The sequence below is a fragment of the Desmodus rotundus genome, chromosome 2, assembly GCF_022682495.2.
Source record: "Desmodus rotundus isolate HL8 chromosome 2, HLdesRot8A.1, whole genome shotgun sequence".
Classification (NCBI taxonomy): Eukaryota; Metazoa; Chordata; class Mammalia; order Chiroptera; family Phyllostomidae; genus Desmodus; species Desmodus rotundus.
In genome coordinates, this window is record NC_071388.1 from 202,697,227 (window position 1) to 202,715,289 (window position 18,063).

At 47.1% G+C, this 18,063-nt stretch overlaps 1 protein-coding gene across 4 annotated transcripts in view; it reads right to left on the reverse strand.

The window, feature by feature from the left end:
• Positions 1–5,699: 5,699 nt before the first annotated feature.
• Positions 5,700–18,063, reverse strand: part of SP110 (SP110 nuclear body protein) — a 39,364-nt gene continuing 27,000 nt past the window's right edge. Inside the window, exons 15-22 of one of the 4 annotated variants that reach the window (XM_053919165.1) lie at positions 15,969–16,067; positions 15,341–15,483; positions 14,481–14,525; positions 9,193–9,308; positions 8,407–8,515; positions 8,138–8,209; positions 7,510–7,650; positions 5,700–6,481 (exon numbers count right to left, since the gene is read on the reverse strand). In XM_053919165.1, the coding sequence (XP_053775140.1) occupies positions 6,368–6,481; positions 7,510–7,650; positions 8,138–8,209; positions 8,407–8,515; positions 9,193–9,308; positions 14,481–14,525; positions 15,341–15,483; positions 15,969–16,067 (839 nt within the window). In that variant the 3' untranslated portion in view covers positions 5,700–6,367. Of the gene's footprint in view, positions 6,482–7,509; positions 7,651–8,137; positions 8,229–8,406; positions 8,516–9,192; positions 9,309–14,480; positions 14,526–15,340; positions 15,484–15,968; positions 16,068–18,063 lie in introns of those variants that run through there. The other 3 variants (XM_053919162.1, XM_053919163.1, XM_053919164.1) reach the window with 3 other exon arrangements.

The window sequence follows — 18,063 nt, forward strand, 5'->3', positions numbered from 1 at the left end:
GTGCAACCAAGGTATGTGCCCTAACTAGGAATTGAACCTGCAACATTTTGGTTACAGGATGAAGCTCAAACCAGACAGGGAGTCTGGTAGGGTGTGCTTTGATCTTAGGTATGTTAGGACAGAAGGTGGAGCCCACCTTATACATCCTCTCCCGCCTCCCCTGGGCATAGCGGTCCTTCTCTCCCACCCCCACTTCACCCTCTGGAAAGCCGAACAGTGAGAATTGGTCTTTTGAAGCACTCAGAGGGAAGGGTGTTGCTATACTAGGAGCATCCTTTTCCCTTATCTCTAGTCTTCCTTCCTCACCGGGTTCCTAGAAGGTGGGTGTCCCCAATGTTTCTCTCAAGGTGGCACTGCGTCACTGCCACCTGCAGCCTCTGGTCCTCAGATCTGGGTCCCTCCTGTCTTCACTTTTTGTTTCTCCGTGTGGCCACTGCAGGAAAGCATTTCAATCTGGATCTGTCAATAGTCTGCCTTCCATGCTGGTTACAACTGCCTGTAGCCCAAATACAATGGGGGTGCCTGGCAGCCAGCTCAGGGCAAGTTCACATTCGTGTGTGATACAAGCCCCCCATCCAAAAAAGCTTCAGAACGTATCTCAAGGAAATAGCTCAAGTCTGTCAAGACTGACCCATAGCAAAGCATCTTGAAGGTCCTCTCCACTCACCCATCTGTGAAGTCCTGTTGACAGTTGCTCAATAATAGTCTTGTTTCTGTCTCATATGATCGCTCCCCCTCTCCCCAAATGTGGCCCGCTCTGCTGCTTTTTCTATTAGCCCTCTCTGTCTCCTTACCTCAACTGCTTTTTCTTCCTGTTTTTATTTTTTCTGCTGCAAATGGCTTCATTCTTTTCTTATCATTGTTTCTCAAAACTGGTTCTACTTAAATAAATGTTTAAATAGGCTACAAAACATTAAATATGTTTAGACAACACAACCAGAAAAATCAATCAAACCACACCCATGGGGCTGTCTCACCCCACAGGGCAGGGCTGCCAGCACCTCGACCCCTTAGCTAGATTTGTTCTTTTGTCAAAAGTTTAATTCAGACAAAAGACCAATCTTATTTTAGTTCAATGGATGTCAAACCTAACTGTGCCAAAAAAGGGTTATCTGGCAAACTTGGCAAACTTGTTAAAGACACCACTTCCCAGGCATCAACACAGAGATCCTCAGCCAGGGTCAGGAACCCCAGAATCTGCATTTTTACAAGCTCCTTGGTGATTCTGCAGTAGCTGACCATTTTGTAGGGAAGCAGGATATTTCCACCCCAAAATAGGTCTCTTTGGCATGAGGATTATTTAGGCTGATTATTTTTAAGAAACAAACTTTTAATCTCCTTAACTGCCTAAAACAACTTCAGACAGTGGGCCTGTTCCAGGAAGAGAGCTGTCACCAGAAATACGAAGAATGTGGGCTGGGTGTGGTGGGCTTGGGGGTTGCCTGGCAGGGCCTGGGGATCAAATTCCTCTCTGTGTCCCGTTGTGTCTGCAGAGTACCGCCAACATTTGCTTACAGACATTTGCGCTCCCCATCTTCCTGTGAATTGCCTTCCCTTTGAAGCCCCAGACTTTTACCCTCTTCTCCTTAGTTCAGAATGGCTATCGGGCCCAATTACCTGACCATCTGTGGGCCACCATAATCTTATGGAGCTCCCATATGTACAAAATTAAATTTGTGTTTTCTTCTGGTTCATCTCTCTATGTCAATTTAATTCTTTTAACCAGAAGCATCTAGAAAGGTAGAGGAGAAATCGTTCCTCCTCAGCAAGTTCAGTGGGAAGCAGACAGACGTACGACCATCTCAGAGGACCTCTCTCTCAACACCACTTGGTCAGATTTACTTTATCGGGGTCCAAGACCGCTCTGGTAGTGAGGACCTGATCCTTGGCCTGCAGCATCTTGGGGAGCAGGCCATGTTCTTGCAAATGGGAGGCCCTGCAATCCAGGCCTGAGTAAAGGGGACATTCTAGAACCCAGGTCTGAGGGAGCTGTTGGCCACCTCCAGGCTGGGCCTACCATGAGACCACAATCTGTTCAATGAAAAACTAGACCACACTGCCCCCTTTCCAGTTCACACCGTTTAGTGCACCTCAGCTGCCGCATTATGCCAGCTGTGAGGTTTCAAGCTTGTGACAAAGAAGAGAAGGGACCTCTGACCTCTGACACAGTCAGAAAATCCTCACTGAAATTTTCTGCAGGCATAAGCACACGCCTAACCACGCCTGTCCACTGGTTATTCTTAGCCAGCCTAATCTGGAGAAGATCTGGCTGCTGTTCTTGGCTGATGCTCCTGTTACTAGATCTTCAATTACAGAGTCATTGAGAGCATCTTTGCCCCCTTAAGAGCCCCAATTTCTGGTTCCCCCAGTTTTAGGACTTCAGTTCCTTTCGGTCTCTGGAGAGGCTCCGCTCTGCCCTCTGGTGGTAAAACAGCATTGTCTTCAACACAGTTGCCTGTGGAAGTCCAGCACACGGGAGCTCAGAAAGCCCCTGAGGAAGGTAACACGCAGCCCAGATGCTGATTGCCAGTGAAGTCTACCTCTCCTGAGGGCAGATGTACTTGATCAGGAGACCCTGGCTCTCCAGCTGGTAAAAATGAGTTTTCCAAGCTTGAATTCTGGTGTCAGCTGGAGGGGGGGATATATTTTTCTGCTGGACTCCTCCAGTCACTTTTCGGCAAAGCCTTTGTCTCATTTTTTGCAGCATCAGCATTGCCAAGCTTCAGGGAACCCTTTTGGAGCCCTTTATAACCACCTGTATCACAGCTTGGGTGGAAGCAGTCCTGAGTTGACCTGGGCTCCAGGCAGCCCGGGCCAGTGTGGGAGGGAAGCAATGAAACTCGGCTGGACCAACAGGAGAGAAAGAGTCCTGGGACAGTGCTCAAAGGGATTCCTGGGAGAGGCCACTGGCATTGTCGCATGCGGGGCGGTCACCAGCACTGGTTTCATTAGGAGCCTTTAATGTCTAAGGAGCTGTGTGCCAAAATTGGGCGGGCCTGGGCAGGGGGAGACCCGGGTGGCCTGAGCCTGCAGGCCGTAGGGATTGGAGAAAGCCAACTGAGCTAAGCAGAATAAACCAAACCCTGCTCTTAATAGTTTGAGAACCAGGTGAGCAGTCCCGCAACAAAAGGGAGCCCGAGGAAGATACAGTCCCAGAGATGGGGTCTTGATAGTCATGGCAACCAGCCTTCTAGTGGTTGAAACAAATAAATGACTCCTTAATGTGTTGTTGTTTGTTTATTTGTGTGTGTGTGTTTAAGTAATAGAGCAACCAAGACCCCTGATGTTGCGGGGTGGGGAGGAGAGAGACTTTATTCAGCTTACCCGTGCCAGATGAAAGAAAGGGCCACAAGTGGATGCAAGATTATTTAAATCACAGCAATTCTGCCCACTGGGAGCCAGTGGGGAGGGGGAATCTTTTATCATAATGCGTTCAGATTACGCTAGGAAGAGAAACGTTTAGTGCTCCCCTTAGAAGGATCTGGAAATCTGAACACTATACCAATGAGATTATCATCTCTAGGACCCACCATTCCCTCCCGGAATGGCATCAGGAGTGGCAGTCTTTAGGGCCATATTGGTCATTTTGCCATACAGTAAAAGAAATTCTATTTTATTACATGCTTTTCTTAAGTCCTCAAATTGCCTCCATTCTTTTCTGGATGGTAGGTGAAGCCGGTCCATTTCATAGTTCCCATTACTCTGGAAACACTTGGAAGTAGAAACTAAGGAGACTTCTATAGTTCTCTGTGGGTGTGTGGCACTAGGTACCTCCACGGAAACTCCAACACACTCTTCTCGCAGTTCCTCACTGAGAACCAGGGAGGTCCTGTCGGATGGTTTTGGCCTTGCTCTGGGGCAGAGGACGGGGCCCAATGGGGCCACTCACTCTTTGTATTAGTCGGCTCGGACCAGGTGGCTTAAACAGCAGGTGAAGCGCCCACTGATTCAGTGCCTGGTGAGAGTGCTTTCCCTCCCTGCAGGAGGCCACCCTCTTGCCACATCCTTCCACGGCCTTTCCCCCGTGTCCGTGTGGGGAGGGATCTCTGCTGTCTCGTTCTCCTCGTGTAAGGGCACTACTTTTATCTGATTAAAGCCTTCCCTTTTTGACCTCATTTAACCATTAAGTGTCTCCTTAGAGGCCCACTCTCCAAATACAGTCACATTGGGGGTTAGGGCTACAACCTATCAATGGGGGGGCAATTCAGTTCATAACAATCCTCCATTGACGCTAAAGAAGAATGAAAAATCGGAAGAGCAGATCAGGAAAACTTTCTAAGCTGCAATGAGTTTTTCCATTTTTGTGTTGAGGAAAGTACTGTGATAAAAATTTATATCCTTTGAGGCTCGGTCAATGCACAACAATTTGCATTAATAAAATGCTAAACAATCATTCAGTTTAAAATATTGAACATAAAATTACAATTGTTTTAAGTTAATATGTGCAAGCCTCACACTAATGACCTCAGAGGAGGAGTGCTTTCTGGAACTTTCTTCTTCTTTTTTGAATGATAAGTAGGGAGACAGAGAACAGGTGGTAGTCAGCATATAGATAATAGATGTTCTTGAAAGTGAGCCCAGAATAAATGGATCAGAAAGATTTAATGGAGCTGAAAAAAACCAAACAAACAACCCAGTATATTAAAGGGCTCAGGGGGCCAGGCAAGATCAATGATAAGAACATTACATCAAATCTTATCTGGTCAAAAACAGCTAAATACACAGCTACAGAGATAAAGGCGGAAATCCCACCTGTGTCCACATGCAAACACAGAAACAGAATTTTGGCTAAACGCAGATTTCAGGGTTACAGACAAAATGCCCCAAGGCAGTGGAACAACGTTCAGTCAACCGTGAAGGTGAGAAGTTCTGTTAAGATACATGTTGTAGCACAATTTGTGGTTAATTTATGAAGAGACTAGAGGACACTCTGAGAAATGCAAAGACTCAAAGCATACCACCCATGTAGTCTTAAAATTACTTCAACTTCATTTGACTAAGAGAGAAGGCAGGAACGAGGGATGAAGAAGTCGTGCAAGCGAAGGCCAGTGGGGAAACCCAAACAGTAAAATCAGAAATACAGCAATTTCATTTTCAAGACTAGGGATTACCATGTAACACAAAATTTTAATTTTTGTTTTTCAGTTGTGTTATACGATAATTGACTGAACAAATAATTGATGTAAAAATAACAAAATAATGACTTATGTAATTAAATAAAAATTAAAGTAATACATTGAGAAGATAAAATTTTAATAATAATAATGAATGTCTACATTATAAAACAGCAGACGGACTGGAATTAGGGAGCTGAGGGATACAAAACTGACAGTTTGGCTTTAAACATGTGGCATGTTAAAGACATTTTATTTTTGTCTCTGATATTTGAAAAAATAAGTTAAAATGAAATTAGAAAACTTTCAGGTAAGTATTAGAAGAATTAAAAACTGTTATCACGCCTCCAGAATAGAAGATAAAAACAAAGAAATATAGACAAAAATAATAGAAAAGTATTCAAAAGGGAAAGAATGAAATAAGATAGAAATAAGACCAACTATAAAAAAACAAATGCAATGGATTCCTTCTTAGAAAAATATAAAAGTGGAACCGATTCAAAAAGTAATAGGTATTAGAATAGTCTAGTTGCCATGAAAAAGCAGAGAAAATGGTCAGTCCTACCTACCTGAAGAACCCTCGGCTGTATGATTTTATGAATTTAAAACACTCTAAACTATTCCAGGATATATACAATGGTAGAAAATTTTATAAGTTATTTTCCCAAGTGAAGACAATCCTATGCTTGACTATGGCATTATACCAAAACTTACAGACCAATCTCATTTATAAGTACAAATGCAAAATCCTAAAAAGAACCCTATCTGCAATGAGATATTAAGTATGCAATGGAAACAAATAAATTCCACACAAATTTAGATTAACTTAATGAATATTTCATTAAGTGGTATGAGTGTAGAAAAGTCCAGAATGTGAAAAATTTTATGGGACAGGGGCCCCAGATTCTCCAATGAGTAGATGACAAGGAAAAAAGTTGGCAAACTCATAGAATAAGAGGAACTTAAGAGACAGATAGACCAAAAATAATCAACTGTAAAAAGATTTATAAGAGATGAGGAGAATGTGAACTATGATGCGTATTTGATGCTATTAAGGAAGTCCTCAGTTTTGTAGGTGTGAGGTAAGATTTTTTAGCTGCACAAAGGCGGAGGGTGTGATAATGCTGTGAAGGGCCAGGACTGGAGTCAAGAGGACATCCGATCACATTTCCAGACCCACTGGCCGTCTGAGGTTGACCAGGGTCACATCGTCTGGATCCTGAAGTTGGGGAGCCTCAGTCCTTCCAGAATGGTCAAGGAGGAGCCTGGGAACTCTTCTCCTTGGCTTCATGAAAAATAAGCATCTCTTTGAGAGCCTTTTCAAATTTTGTCTCCAAATCCAGTCCTACTTGACCAAAGTTGGAAGCCTAAAAGAGAAAAAAGCAAACACCCAGATGCCTAAGGACCAAGGATTAGGGCGATTAAGTCACGTGTCTATCTTAGGAGCCCTGCCCTCCCCCTTCCAACACAGGCAGCAGGGTGGGGACACGCTGCTGCTTCACTGACATCGATGGGACTCTGTCTGGTTGTTAACTTGGACCTGACAGGTGGTCTGTACTCAAAAGCTGATTCTGATCAATGCAAAGCCTGAAACTGGTGTGAAATGGGTGACCTGAAAGTATTTCTTGAAAGCCCACTTTTTGAAGCAAGGATGACCCTCCTCTTCTCCCAGGCTAAGACTTCGTCAGATGCGGAGGGGCTCCCTGGGAAGACTCCGCCCCCTCCAGCTCCACACCTGGACAAAATCTGTGGCTTGTGAATGTGCAGCCTTGTGGTGTGGAGGAGGGAGGGAGGCTGGATGCAGATGAGCATCTTCCTTAGCTACCTCCCCCCAAAAGTCTGTGCAAGTGAAAGTAAGTATCAGGAGAAACTCAAGGAACTAAAGTTAAGAATGCCTTGGATTGCAAAGTGGCTCAACTAGTTGTCTCTCCCCTTCAAGGAAGTGGAAGACAAGATCTGCAGACAGTTTCGGATGATGTCTGAGTCCACTGGGAAACTTAGGTTACGAAGACCAAACACGAGCATCCTGGAAGTTTATTTCATTTTGTTTAACTAATTCATTCATTTGCATATTTCTGGGGCATGAAGAACAATGGAAGCATAAACGGCCCTTCTGTTTGAGCAAGGAGGCTGGGCGAAATTGACTGTCTCAGTTGGAGCTGCCTGCCGACCTCCGAACCGAGGGCGGATTTTTTCAGGCACCCTGTCCTGCTTATGACTCTTTTTGACATCCACCCCTGGAATGTGACATTTTTCTGTTTTTGTTTTTCCTGTAATCCTTATCTTTTGAGCCATCTCCAGAAAGAGAATGGGTACAATTCTTGCACAGTTCTGTCATCCAGAAGTTAGGGGAAAGTGGAAAGGACAGGAGAAGGAAGCAGGACATGTCCTTTACCTTGTGAAATGTCTTATGGTTGTGAAAGATCAGGCGCATGTCCCGTACGAACCATGCCACTGTGTATACGTTTGCAGTCAGCCTTTCCTTCACCAGGTCCAGCCACATGGATTCCTTAAAGGGCTCACCATAATCTAGAATCTAGGGACAAAGCCATCAAAGGGGTGATGTCAGCCCAGTCATCATGGCTGGATGGGTCCAACTTAAACACAAGTCTCTATTTCCAGGATAATAATAATACCATCTGATGCCTATATGCCAAGCTTTTTTCTAAGCACTGCCATTATAATGACACGTGATCTCCACAGTGACTCTGTGACATAGGCACTAAAATCACTCCCACTTCAGATGAGGAAACCGAGGGATGGAGAGGTTAAGTAACCTACCTGAGATGTCTCAGCAAAAATGTGGTAGAGCTGGGACTTGAACCCAGAGTTTGGCTCTGAGTTTGAGCTCTTTATCCTTAAGAAAGACATTGCCCCCAGAGAGAAGGTGAAACCAGGACCCAAGGCAGGTGAAGCTAGCACCTGCAGACAGTAGTGCCTGCAGGACTCATCCTCCAAGTTTCCAGGGTGAGTTTGACATCAGAGAGATGACTGGAGGGTGGGAGTCATCGAATGCGACTTACATTATGTGGGGTCTTCGCAAAAAAGGCGCTTTGTGGATGACAGTAGGTCTTCAGGAGGATGAACTCGCATTTCTGTTAAATGTCAACAGGGCTTTAAAGGGAAATGTAGCTTGTGGGCCGTGCGGCCAGGCCCGTGCCCAGACCTGCACATGGGAGCGGCCAGATACACTGGCCCTCTGTCTGCTTTTGTCTAAGACCCCTTTCCCCGAGCCTGTGAGACTTGTCATGTGTGAACAAACGAGGAGGCCTGGGGTTTGATCTTGACTCACCAGCTGCTCCTCAGGCCCCATCGGCCTTGCCAGGACCTCCGATTTCCCATGACACTGCTGACTTCCTGAAGACTCCTTTACCCTGCAGAAGGTACAACTCCACGGGCTCCTGAGAGGTCAGGCAAAGTGAGTAAGGCAAAGCCCGGAAACAGTCACTGTTCCTACGGCTGCCACTGTTCTCCTTTCAGGAATGGCTGATGGACACAGCAAGGGCATGAAGGGGACACTTCCCAGAGTCTCCAAGACCCCTAGGAGGGGTCTGACAGGATGACCCTCCTCCCACTGAGGGTAGCAGCTGGGGTTCAGTAGGCAGAGGGCCATGTCAGGGTGAGTGGTGGGCCCTCCTCTCCCTGTTTGAGCTTCTGGGGGCACAAGGAGCCCTGCCCACCAGGCCTGAATGTCCAAGGCTGGACCTTAACCCCTGTGTCCCTCAGTCCCCATCAGCCCATTGAAAATGCAGCGAAGTGGGGGAACCTGGTCTTTTCTGAATAAGCACAGAACACAGACAGCTGGCATTTCCCATGCCCATTATCCTTGGACAGGAATCTGTGCTGCAGGCCTAAGAAAGGACATCTCTGTGGGGCAGTGGCAGGCTGGGGTCAAGGTGGTCCAGCTGCAGACTCACAGACACAAGGCTGTTACCGACCACAAAGGGAACCTAGCCTGCGCCCCACCAGGCTGCTCTGAGCACACCTGTGCTCACGGGCCCTGCTCTTCCTGTTGGAGCCGAGCAGCCAGAGGCCGAGCTAGGGCGAGGGCTGCAAGAGGGGGCTGCATCTCACTAACCTCTTAGCCTCCACAGGTGGGATGTGACAGTCCTCATGAAAGGCTCGTGGACAAGTGTCGCAGCAGAGCAGCCGTCCCCCTCTGCAGCACACCTCACATTCATCCGCTTTTTGCCGCTGGAAGAGGACATAATGCAGGCACCGCTGGGATCAGCAGGACCCAATGAGCACGGACACTGTGGGGCTCTGGGATGCCCCGCCCTTGCCTGTCCCAGAGCGGATGCTCTCAACTCCACTGACTAGGGTGTTTGGGCCGAATGCTGATGGAGGACCGTCTGGCCATTCAGTCCTGGAAGAGCCAAGTGTCAAAAGCGGTCCCATTGCCACTTGAACCAGATTGTCAGAGCCAGAAGGGACTGGACTAGATGGTCAAGTAAGCCCGTTCCACACAGTACAGTCTGAGGACCGGTGGCCTCAGCATCGTCAGGGAGATGGTTAGAAATGCAGAGCTACTGCACCAAAACCTACATTCTAACAGGATCCCAGGCGGTCTGTCTGTGCAATTTGAGAAAACACGGCTGTAGGCAACTCCTTTGTGTGACAAGCCTGGGAAGATGAAATGCTTTTTTCTGCAGGGTCAGAGTATCTTAGCACCTGACCCAGGCCATCCCAGGGTCAGAGCTATTCCCACCTGCTGAGTGTCAGCTTGGGCAAGCGTGTGGGCAACTCAGGAAACGCCCCTTAATGCCATGGCTGACCAACAGGACACATACACCGAGACAGAGCTGCTGTGAAATGGGGCATTTGTGGGCTTGAGAAATCATACGGGTCTTTCTCATGGCCTTAAAGTGTGATCCGGTAATTCTGCCAGTGATTCACCTGAGAAACATCTCTACTGCTGGGTGAAGTACTGGCTCTGCTCCTGGCTCCCCAGGCCAGACAGCGTGGGCCCGACACGGAGAAGAGATGACTTTCTCAATGCTCAAGGTGGGAGCCGGGAAGAGGTGTTCTTCCTCTGTGCCTGTGTGTGGCACTATCCCCCACCAAACCCCCCCTAGCCCCACCCCAGATTCGGTGAGGGGTGAGAAGGTGGGAAATAGATCATCCGGAGCTGGAGCAAAGGATCCGCGGGGCTGGCACAGACCACCTCTAAGGAGAGTAGCCCTGCCGTTACCCTCAACTGTCCATAACCCAGGCACGTGGATCTGGGCAAAGGCTCGGAAGGGAAAATGTTTTCCCATCCCCAACACTGGCCACTCAGCAAGAGCAAAAATTCTCTCTTTAAAAAAAATGTATATTTTATTGATAATGTTATTACAGTTGTCCCATTTTTTCCCTCCACTTTATTCCCCTCTACCCTGCACCCTGCCTCCCACCAGCATTCCCTCACCCTTAGTTCATGTCCGTGGGTCATACATACAAGTTCTTTGGCTTCTCCATTTCCTACACTATTCTTAACCTTCCCCTGTCTATTTTGTACCTATTATTTATGCTTCTTATTCCCTGTACCTTTTCCCCCATTCTCCCCCTCCCTCTCCCCACTGATACCCCTCCATGTGATCTCCATTTCTGCGATTCTGTTCCTGTTCTAGTTGTTTGCTTAGTTTGTTTGTTTTTTTTAGGAGCAGTTGCTGATAGTTGTGAATTTGTTGTCATTTTACTTTTCATAGTTTTGATCATCTTCATTTTCTTAGATAAGTTCCTTTAATATTTCATATAGTAAGGGCGTGGTGATGATGAACTCCTTTAACTTTACCCTATCTGGGAAGCACTTTATCTGTCCTTCTATTCTAAATGAGAGTTTTACTGGATAGAGTAATCATGGATGTAGGTCCTTGCCTTTCATGAATTGGAATACTTCTTTCCAGCCCCTTCTTGCCTGCAAGGTTTCTTTTGAGAAATCGGCTGATAGTCTTATGGGAACTCCTTGGTGTGCTTCCTTGGTCCAACTTCGTTGGGACTCTCTGAGCTTCCTGGACTTCCTGGAAGTCTGTTTCCTTTGCCAGATTGGGGAAGTTCTCCTTCCTTATGTTTTCATATAAGTTTTCAATTTCTTGCCCTTCTTCTCCTTCTGGTACTTCTATGATTCAGATGTTGGAATGTTTAAAGTTCTCCCAGAGGTTCCTAAGCCTCTTCTCATTTTTTTTGAATTCTTGTTTCTTCATTCTGTTCTGGTTGAATGTTTATTTCTTCCTTCCGGTCCAAACCGTTGATTTGAGTCCTGGTTTCCTTCCCTTCACTATTGGTTCCATGTATATTTTTTCTTTATTTCACTTTACATAGCCTTTGCTTTTTCCTCTATTTTGTGACCATACTCAACCATTACTGCGAACATCCTGATTACCAGTGTTTCAAACCCTGCAAATGATAGGTTGGCTATCTCTTCATCACTTAGTTCTATTTTTGGAGTTTTGCTCTGTTCTTTCATTTGGGCCATATTTCTTTCTCTTGGCACAGCTGTTACATTGTAAGGGGCAGAGCCTTATGTATTCACCAGGGTGGGGCAACCCATGTTGCTGTGTTGTGGTGCTATATATGGGGGAGGGGTCCAAAAGGGAACAATGCCACTTGCCTGGCTCTTGACCTGCTGTCAGTCACTTATTCCGCTACCCCCAAGCAAATTGGGCCCTTCTGGTGCTGATTCTTGGGTGGGTGGGTTAGTGTATGTTCTAGGACCCTGTGGGTATTTCCAACAAACTATCCTGTGAGGCTGGGAGTTTCTCCTGCAACCTCAACCCCCACAGGTTTTTCCAGCCAGAGGTTTTAAGGCTTTGTTTCTCAGTGCTGGAACCCTGGGTTGTGCAGTCTGTCTGGCTCCCCAGTTGTTCCTCCTTGTTTATCTGCATGCAAATGTGGGACCGCCAGGTCCGCCAGCCACGGCCTCACGGCCCGGTCCTCCAGCTGCTGCCTTGCCGTGCATCCTCTCTGCCCTGGCTGCCCATCTCTGCCCCTCCTACTGGTCTGAATGAATGTTTCTTCTTCAACTCCTTGGTTGTCAGACTCCCATACAATTCAATTTTCTGGTAGTTCTTGTTATTTTTTGTTTTTAAATTTGTTGTCCTTCTTTGGTTGTACAAGGAGGCGAAGTTATGTACCTATGCCTCCATCTTGGCTGGAAGTCCAAAAATTCCCTTTGATTTGGGGATGGTGTTCATCTTTTTCTTAACTGGAGAGGCTTCTCAGCAGTTCTCTCCATTTCCTGGGCCCCAGGACTTCCTAAAGAGGGATCCCTCCACCCTGAAGTTCAATGGATCTTTCTGGCCTTCCCACCCTGGACTCTCCATTCTTCTTTCTTTGTCTTTGGGGTTGATACTCAATGGCCTTTCTTGTCCTCTGACTAGACGCCTGGCCTGCCCTATTCCAGGGTGCAGATGACAGTTCCCGGGGGAGCCCTGACCTACCCACTCTTCCTAGTTGAGACTCTGGTTGGGTCCAGAGTCCTGAGCCCAACCCCAGGCACCAGCAACCCTATGCTCTGGAGTGAAACTGTTTCCAGCACACATGATGTGATAGAGAAATGACAGAGAAAGGACATACAGCTCCACAATCATGTTCTGTAATAGAGTCTGACTCTGGTTTTTAGGAAGACTGCTGACAGCTTCAAGCCCCACCCCCTCCTCTTCTCCTCTTGCCACATCTGGGCCAGTTGATAAGAAAGCTATGGGTTTCTTCCCTCAGCTCTAGTTGAAAGTTCAAGCCAGACAGGCTCTGGCCCAGCAAGAGAATCCTCACCCTACCCCTAACTGTCCTTGTCAGCCCCATACTATACTCTCATAGGGTGGCAAGTAGTGTCTGCACGCTGGCCCCTCGGAAATGGAGGTTCTCACGAGCCCTGAGGCCAGGGCTCTCCACCAGCCACCCATCTGCCTTGGGCCTTGGGCCCCACACCCTGCAGGGAAGCCACAAATCACACGTTTCTGGTGTCATCCTCTGATGTCTTGATGGTACACATGTACAGAGATACGCACCAGCAGGGACTGGGTATACTGCAGGGCAGCAGCGACACAGGGGATGATGAGGCTCGGGGAAAGGCCTGTGTTAGTCCGTTTGTAGTCAGAACTAGACTAGATTTTCATTACCCCGTTGTGGCCCCTGTCAGGTGGGGCTGCTAGGTCGGGTCATGTGTGCCCCAGGCTATCATGTGCTGACATGTGGCATTACGAGTAAGAAGAGACTATTATGTTGGGGCCATTATTAATGATCTGATTTTAAATATCTTTATTGCTTTTTTCTGGTTACAAAAGTAGTAGATGGTCATCATAAAAATTCCACATGTACATAAATATATAATATGGAGGGCAAATGTCCCTTGTAACCCCATCTCAGCATAGCCAATTCTTTCAGATTTTTAAAAAGTCATAGACCTACATAGTCACATAAATGAAAATGGGCTTGTTCCACACATATTACCACCACCTGGAGCTTCCAAAAGCTTTCCTGACCTCAACCCCCGTGTGGTTTCCCACTGACTGCAGATAAATCCTTACCCATGAAGCCATTCATTAAAAAAATACCATTCTGTAGATGTCTTAGGTTGTTTTAAAATACTGATAGACATTTGTAGTCTCTGATTTTTTGCTATTATAAGCATCCCTTGTGTCAAGGTATTTAAAATCATCATAGAAAAGATAGTCTATATAAGAAATGGCATGGAGGGACCGTTTGCCTGACAAACTTTGAATGGATCCAACCCAAGGTCAGGCAAGCCTCCAGGACAAGATGGGACAGGCACTGTTATTGCATCTGCTGGGGGTTCATATCCAATGGGAAGCCCATGCATGGGACTGGTGTGTGGAAGATGCACCTGAGCAAGCGAAGAAGGCTGAGGAAAAGCGGCTGGTACAGCCAGTGGGCTGTCATTTTCACCTGGAGGGAGGCTCTGCAGAGACAAAGCTTAGCTGAAGCACAGTCTTCATTCTGGTGCCGCTGATACAGAGCGTGTGCAATTGGGATGATTGGTGTTCAGTCAAGGGTGGTCATCTTGCCCTTTCTGTTCTTTTCTGTTTAAATGTCATGTTTACTTTTCAAACTAGAGCACTCGATTTCTGACACCCTGGGTTTATAATCACCCGCATATCCAGATCGTTGTGTGCAACACATGTACATCATCAGCTTTTGTCCCGATACTTATTTTAAAGAGTTATTTCCTTCCCTATCTCAAATCAGCTATAAAAACATTGGCGGCACGTGCATGGACCACGGAGCTAAAGCAGTTGACTTGGAGACACAGTGTCTAAATGCGAAGCACACTGGGGCTGGGGTACCCAAGGACTGGAAGGTGAGCTTTCGGACTTCAAAAGTCCACCCCCTGGTGACTGAGAATGTGGTAGAAATTCACTTGCTATTTACCTCTGTCTTGAGATTTATTCTTGGAGGATAGGTCATGAGTCCCTCCTAAAAGAGAGAAAAGGTCAAAGAATTAGGTTATTCCGGAGGCTTTTCTTCTGTAACGATCAAAGTTCCTACTTCCTAATGAATTTTTATACCTAGACATCCTACTGGGTCTCAACCCCAAGGTGTCTAAAAGAAAAATGAGCTCCTTCCTCCAATTGATTCTTCTTCTGGACTTAATAAAATCATGTTTCTTTCTCAGTTACTCAAACGCAAGACCTGCCAGTTCTTTTTTCTCAGTCCCTTCCCCACCCACTCCTTTTAATTTGCATTTCCTCCTCTCTAGATAAAACCCTGTGGTTTCATCCCAGAGATCATTTTTGAGTGTAAATGAGAAGCTTTCTGTTGGGAAGTACCCTTGTTCGTTGCTCACGGGATGGAACAGTGTGCTGGGAAGTGCAGAGGAGGAGAGACTGACCATGGACAGGATGGCCTGGGGACACTTCACCAAGGGGTCCATCTGGAACGGGGCCTGGAGGAGGTGCTTAGAGGTTGGAGGACATCGGGAAGCTATGGCCAACGTCTATGTCTTCATTCAGTTTCCTTCCAGCCCACCTTACCCAACACCACCAGGCAAAGCTTCTTACATCTCTCCTGACCTCAAAACCCTTTGCTTGCACTCAAAGGTCTCCACCCTCAGCACTAATCTGCGTTTTTAATTTTACCACCCACATCTTTTTTTTCTATGAAGGTATAGCTCTTTCTCAGCTGTTCTGTGGAATCCTAATGGGAATCTCTTCACAGCTCTGTTATTAACATGTCACTCCTCCTTCAAGGAATTAAACCCACCATCTATCTGCCCCTCATCATTTTAATACCTTTGTTAGCTGTTGTAAGGTCTTTCCTCTGCAAAGCATATTCCGCTTCCAGTTCTTTGATTTTTTCCCTTTTCCTTGAATTTCAAATTCAAATGGTGTCAACCATAACCCCTTCTCATCCTGAATGCACTTTCCTGAGGATCCTGTAAGGCAAAGACAGCCCATTCGAGGACCCACTTCCATCCTCTGAAATCACCCAAAACCTCAACACCCCTGATTGTGAGTTTCTACCATTCTGGGTTCAGGGAGGCTCCCCAGGAGGCAGGACCAGTTGCAGAGAGTCTAGGCTCCTCCTCTCTCAGACTGAAGGAAGCCCTAAAACCTGGCAGAGTGGTGAGGGAGGGGGAGAATATTTGTATTTTTTGTGCCACCTGGATGTGGTAAGGACATGGTGATCAGTGTCACAGCATCCACAGATGGATGGCTCCCACGCGGGAGTGCAGTGGCCTGGCCACCAGGTGGACCACAGCATGGAAAAGTTTTCAAATTCCTCCTTAACAAACCTTTCCCCCTTCTGCAGCCTAGTGCAGCCTAGCGTGGTCCACGTCCTGCACACAGGGGTACTTTCCTCCCTTCTAGTGATCCCTTCACCGAGGGGATCCAAAGCTCAGAGTATCGAGGAACGCACCGGTTTTCATCTTCTCCAGATATAAAATCCCCTTCACCATGCCACAGGTCACAGGTAAGTTAGGAGACTGCAAGTCCACGGTGTCATCTTCGGGTTTTTCTGAAAGCAGAAGAACACAGTCCGTCACTCATTCTTCATGCTATTTCCCTCACGAGTTCGCCTTTCCACAAATTCCAACAATAAGCTTAACAACATGAAGAGCATCGGGGAACATTCTCTGGTTAATAGGCAGGGAGGACTTATTTTGAGTGGGAGATTAATACACAAAACCACCCCTGCCAACACTGCATCAAACAAAACATTTTCGCCAACCAATGTGGGTGACTGTGTTTTAATTCACAAGCTAATGGGCCATCGCCTAACACGCACCATCCCGCCCAGCATAGCCAGTTCTTTTCAGATTCTTTTGTCGTGCCTCCTGCTTCTCCCACTGTGCTGATGGAAGTTGCCTGCTTAGAATGTTTCTCTGTGTTCACATAGCTGGAGAAAAGGTCTTTGTCTGTGAAATTATCGGCTGATTCCAACCAGGGCTGGGGGTAAGTGAGGCAGTTAGCTGAGGGAATCCTGAGAGGCTTCATTGTTTGCTTTTTTTTTTTTTTTTTTTCCCATTTCATTGCTCCCTGTTTCTTTCTCTGTGAGTAAAAGAAAACCCTGGAGAGCTCTGGACTAATCTGCCAATTGCACATGGAGAGCTTTGGCTGCTCAAGCCCCTGAATAGGGATCTGGGGAAGCAGTTTAAAAGGGTTTAAGAGAAATAGCAGCAATTTCTGCTCCCTCTGCCCCTACCCTCACTGTGGGTGACTTCGTTAAACACAGACTGCCAGCTGGTCCTTGGTGGCAAGGGGAAGGGGCTGTCTGTGGTTTGTGTTGAGTTGCACACTCACACCTGGAGTGAGGCTGGGAAAGCCACTGGTGCAACTCTCTCCCTTGTCTCAGCACTTACTGAAAGAGCCAAAGGGAACTGTATTAAAAAAACAAGGATATCATTGAAAAAAGAACAAAACAGCATCAATGGCGAAGAAACCATGAGTTACTTGGGAAAGACATAAACCAGAAAGAATCAGATGACAAAGGAGAGATCCTTGAGAAGTGAGGGGATGGTTCCCCCAACAGAGCCCCAGAGGATGCCCAGCCTGGAGGAGTGGGGGCTGTTGCAAGGCTAAGTAGGAATGAGGGGGTGAGAAGAATTTTGTTCCAGCAGCCGGCCAGCACTGCTGCATGAAGTGGCCGCTCCATCACTTGTCTCCAGACTCTGCCTGCTAATTACGGCCCAGTGGAGGAGAGCACAGCCTTGGGAGCCAGACTGGGTGGGCTTGTAATTTTGGCTTTGCAATTCACCAGGAAGGTCACATAAATGTGTGTCACTGTTGCCAAAACTGAGTGGGGGATTTACCTAAGTGACAGGTCACTTTGGACCATTATTGCAAACCCCAAGGTGGGGTGAGCGTGGCAAAGGGACCTTCGACAGTTCTCTGTCTCAGGGAACTGTCTTCCCTAACTCCTACAGTAATTACGAGCCCAGTGAATGCAGGTGTCCCAGATCTGTTCACAAGCAGATGCGGGGGCAGTGGGTGACTTTGGGAGCTCTGGTCAGCAAGCCAAAGGGCGGCAGGGTCATGGGCATAAGCAGCATGCTCTCCTTTACCTGGTGCAGGTAGCTCACTGAGTCATGCAAGACCTTGTGTCCCAATGACTTCCCTAGTGACCACCCTGTCCCTAAGTGGGGAGACAACTTTCTGATGTGTTCCCCCAAATCTGTTGGCTCAGCCTCCCCACTCATCTGAGTGAACAGTCCTGTAAGGATGGAGCCCTGGGCGAGGCCTGCCTGGAGCTCTCCAGCATGGATTCCGTCACCATTAGTAAAGCGTGAGCCTGCGATGAAACGTGAGCAACTGAAGAACAGAGAGGGTTCATGGAAACAGAAAGCACCATGGAGGAAATGAAAAGAAAAGCCCAAAAGAGACCAGGAAGAACAGAAGGGAAAAAAACCTAACGAGTGATCAGGAAGACCAACTCCCGGAAATCTTACAGAACGTAGGAAAAGGGCACCAGGTGAGAATTACATGGAAAGACACAACCTGGGGCAAGATCCGGG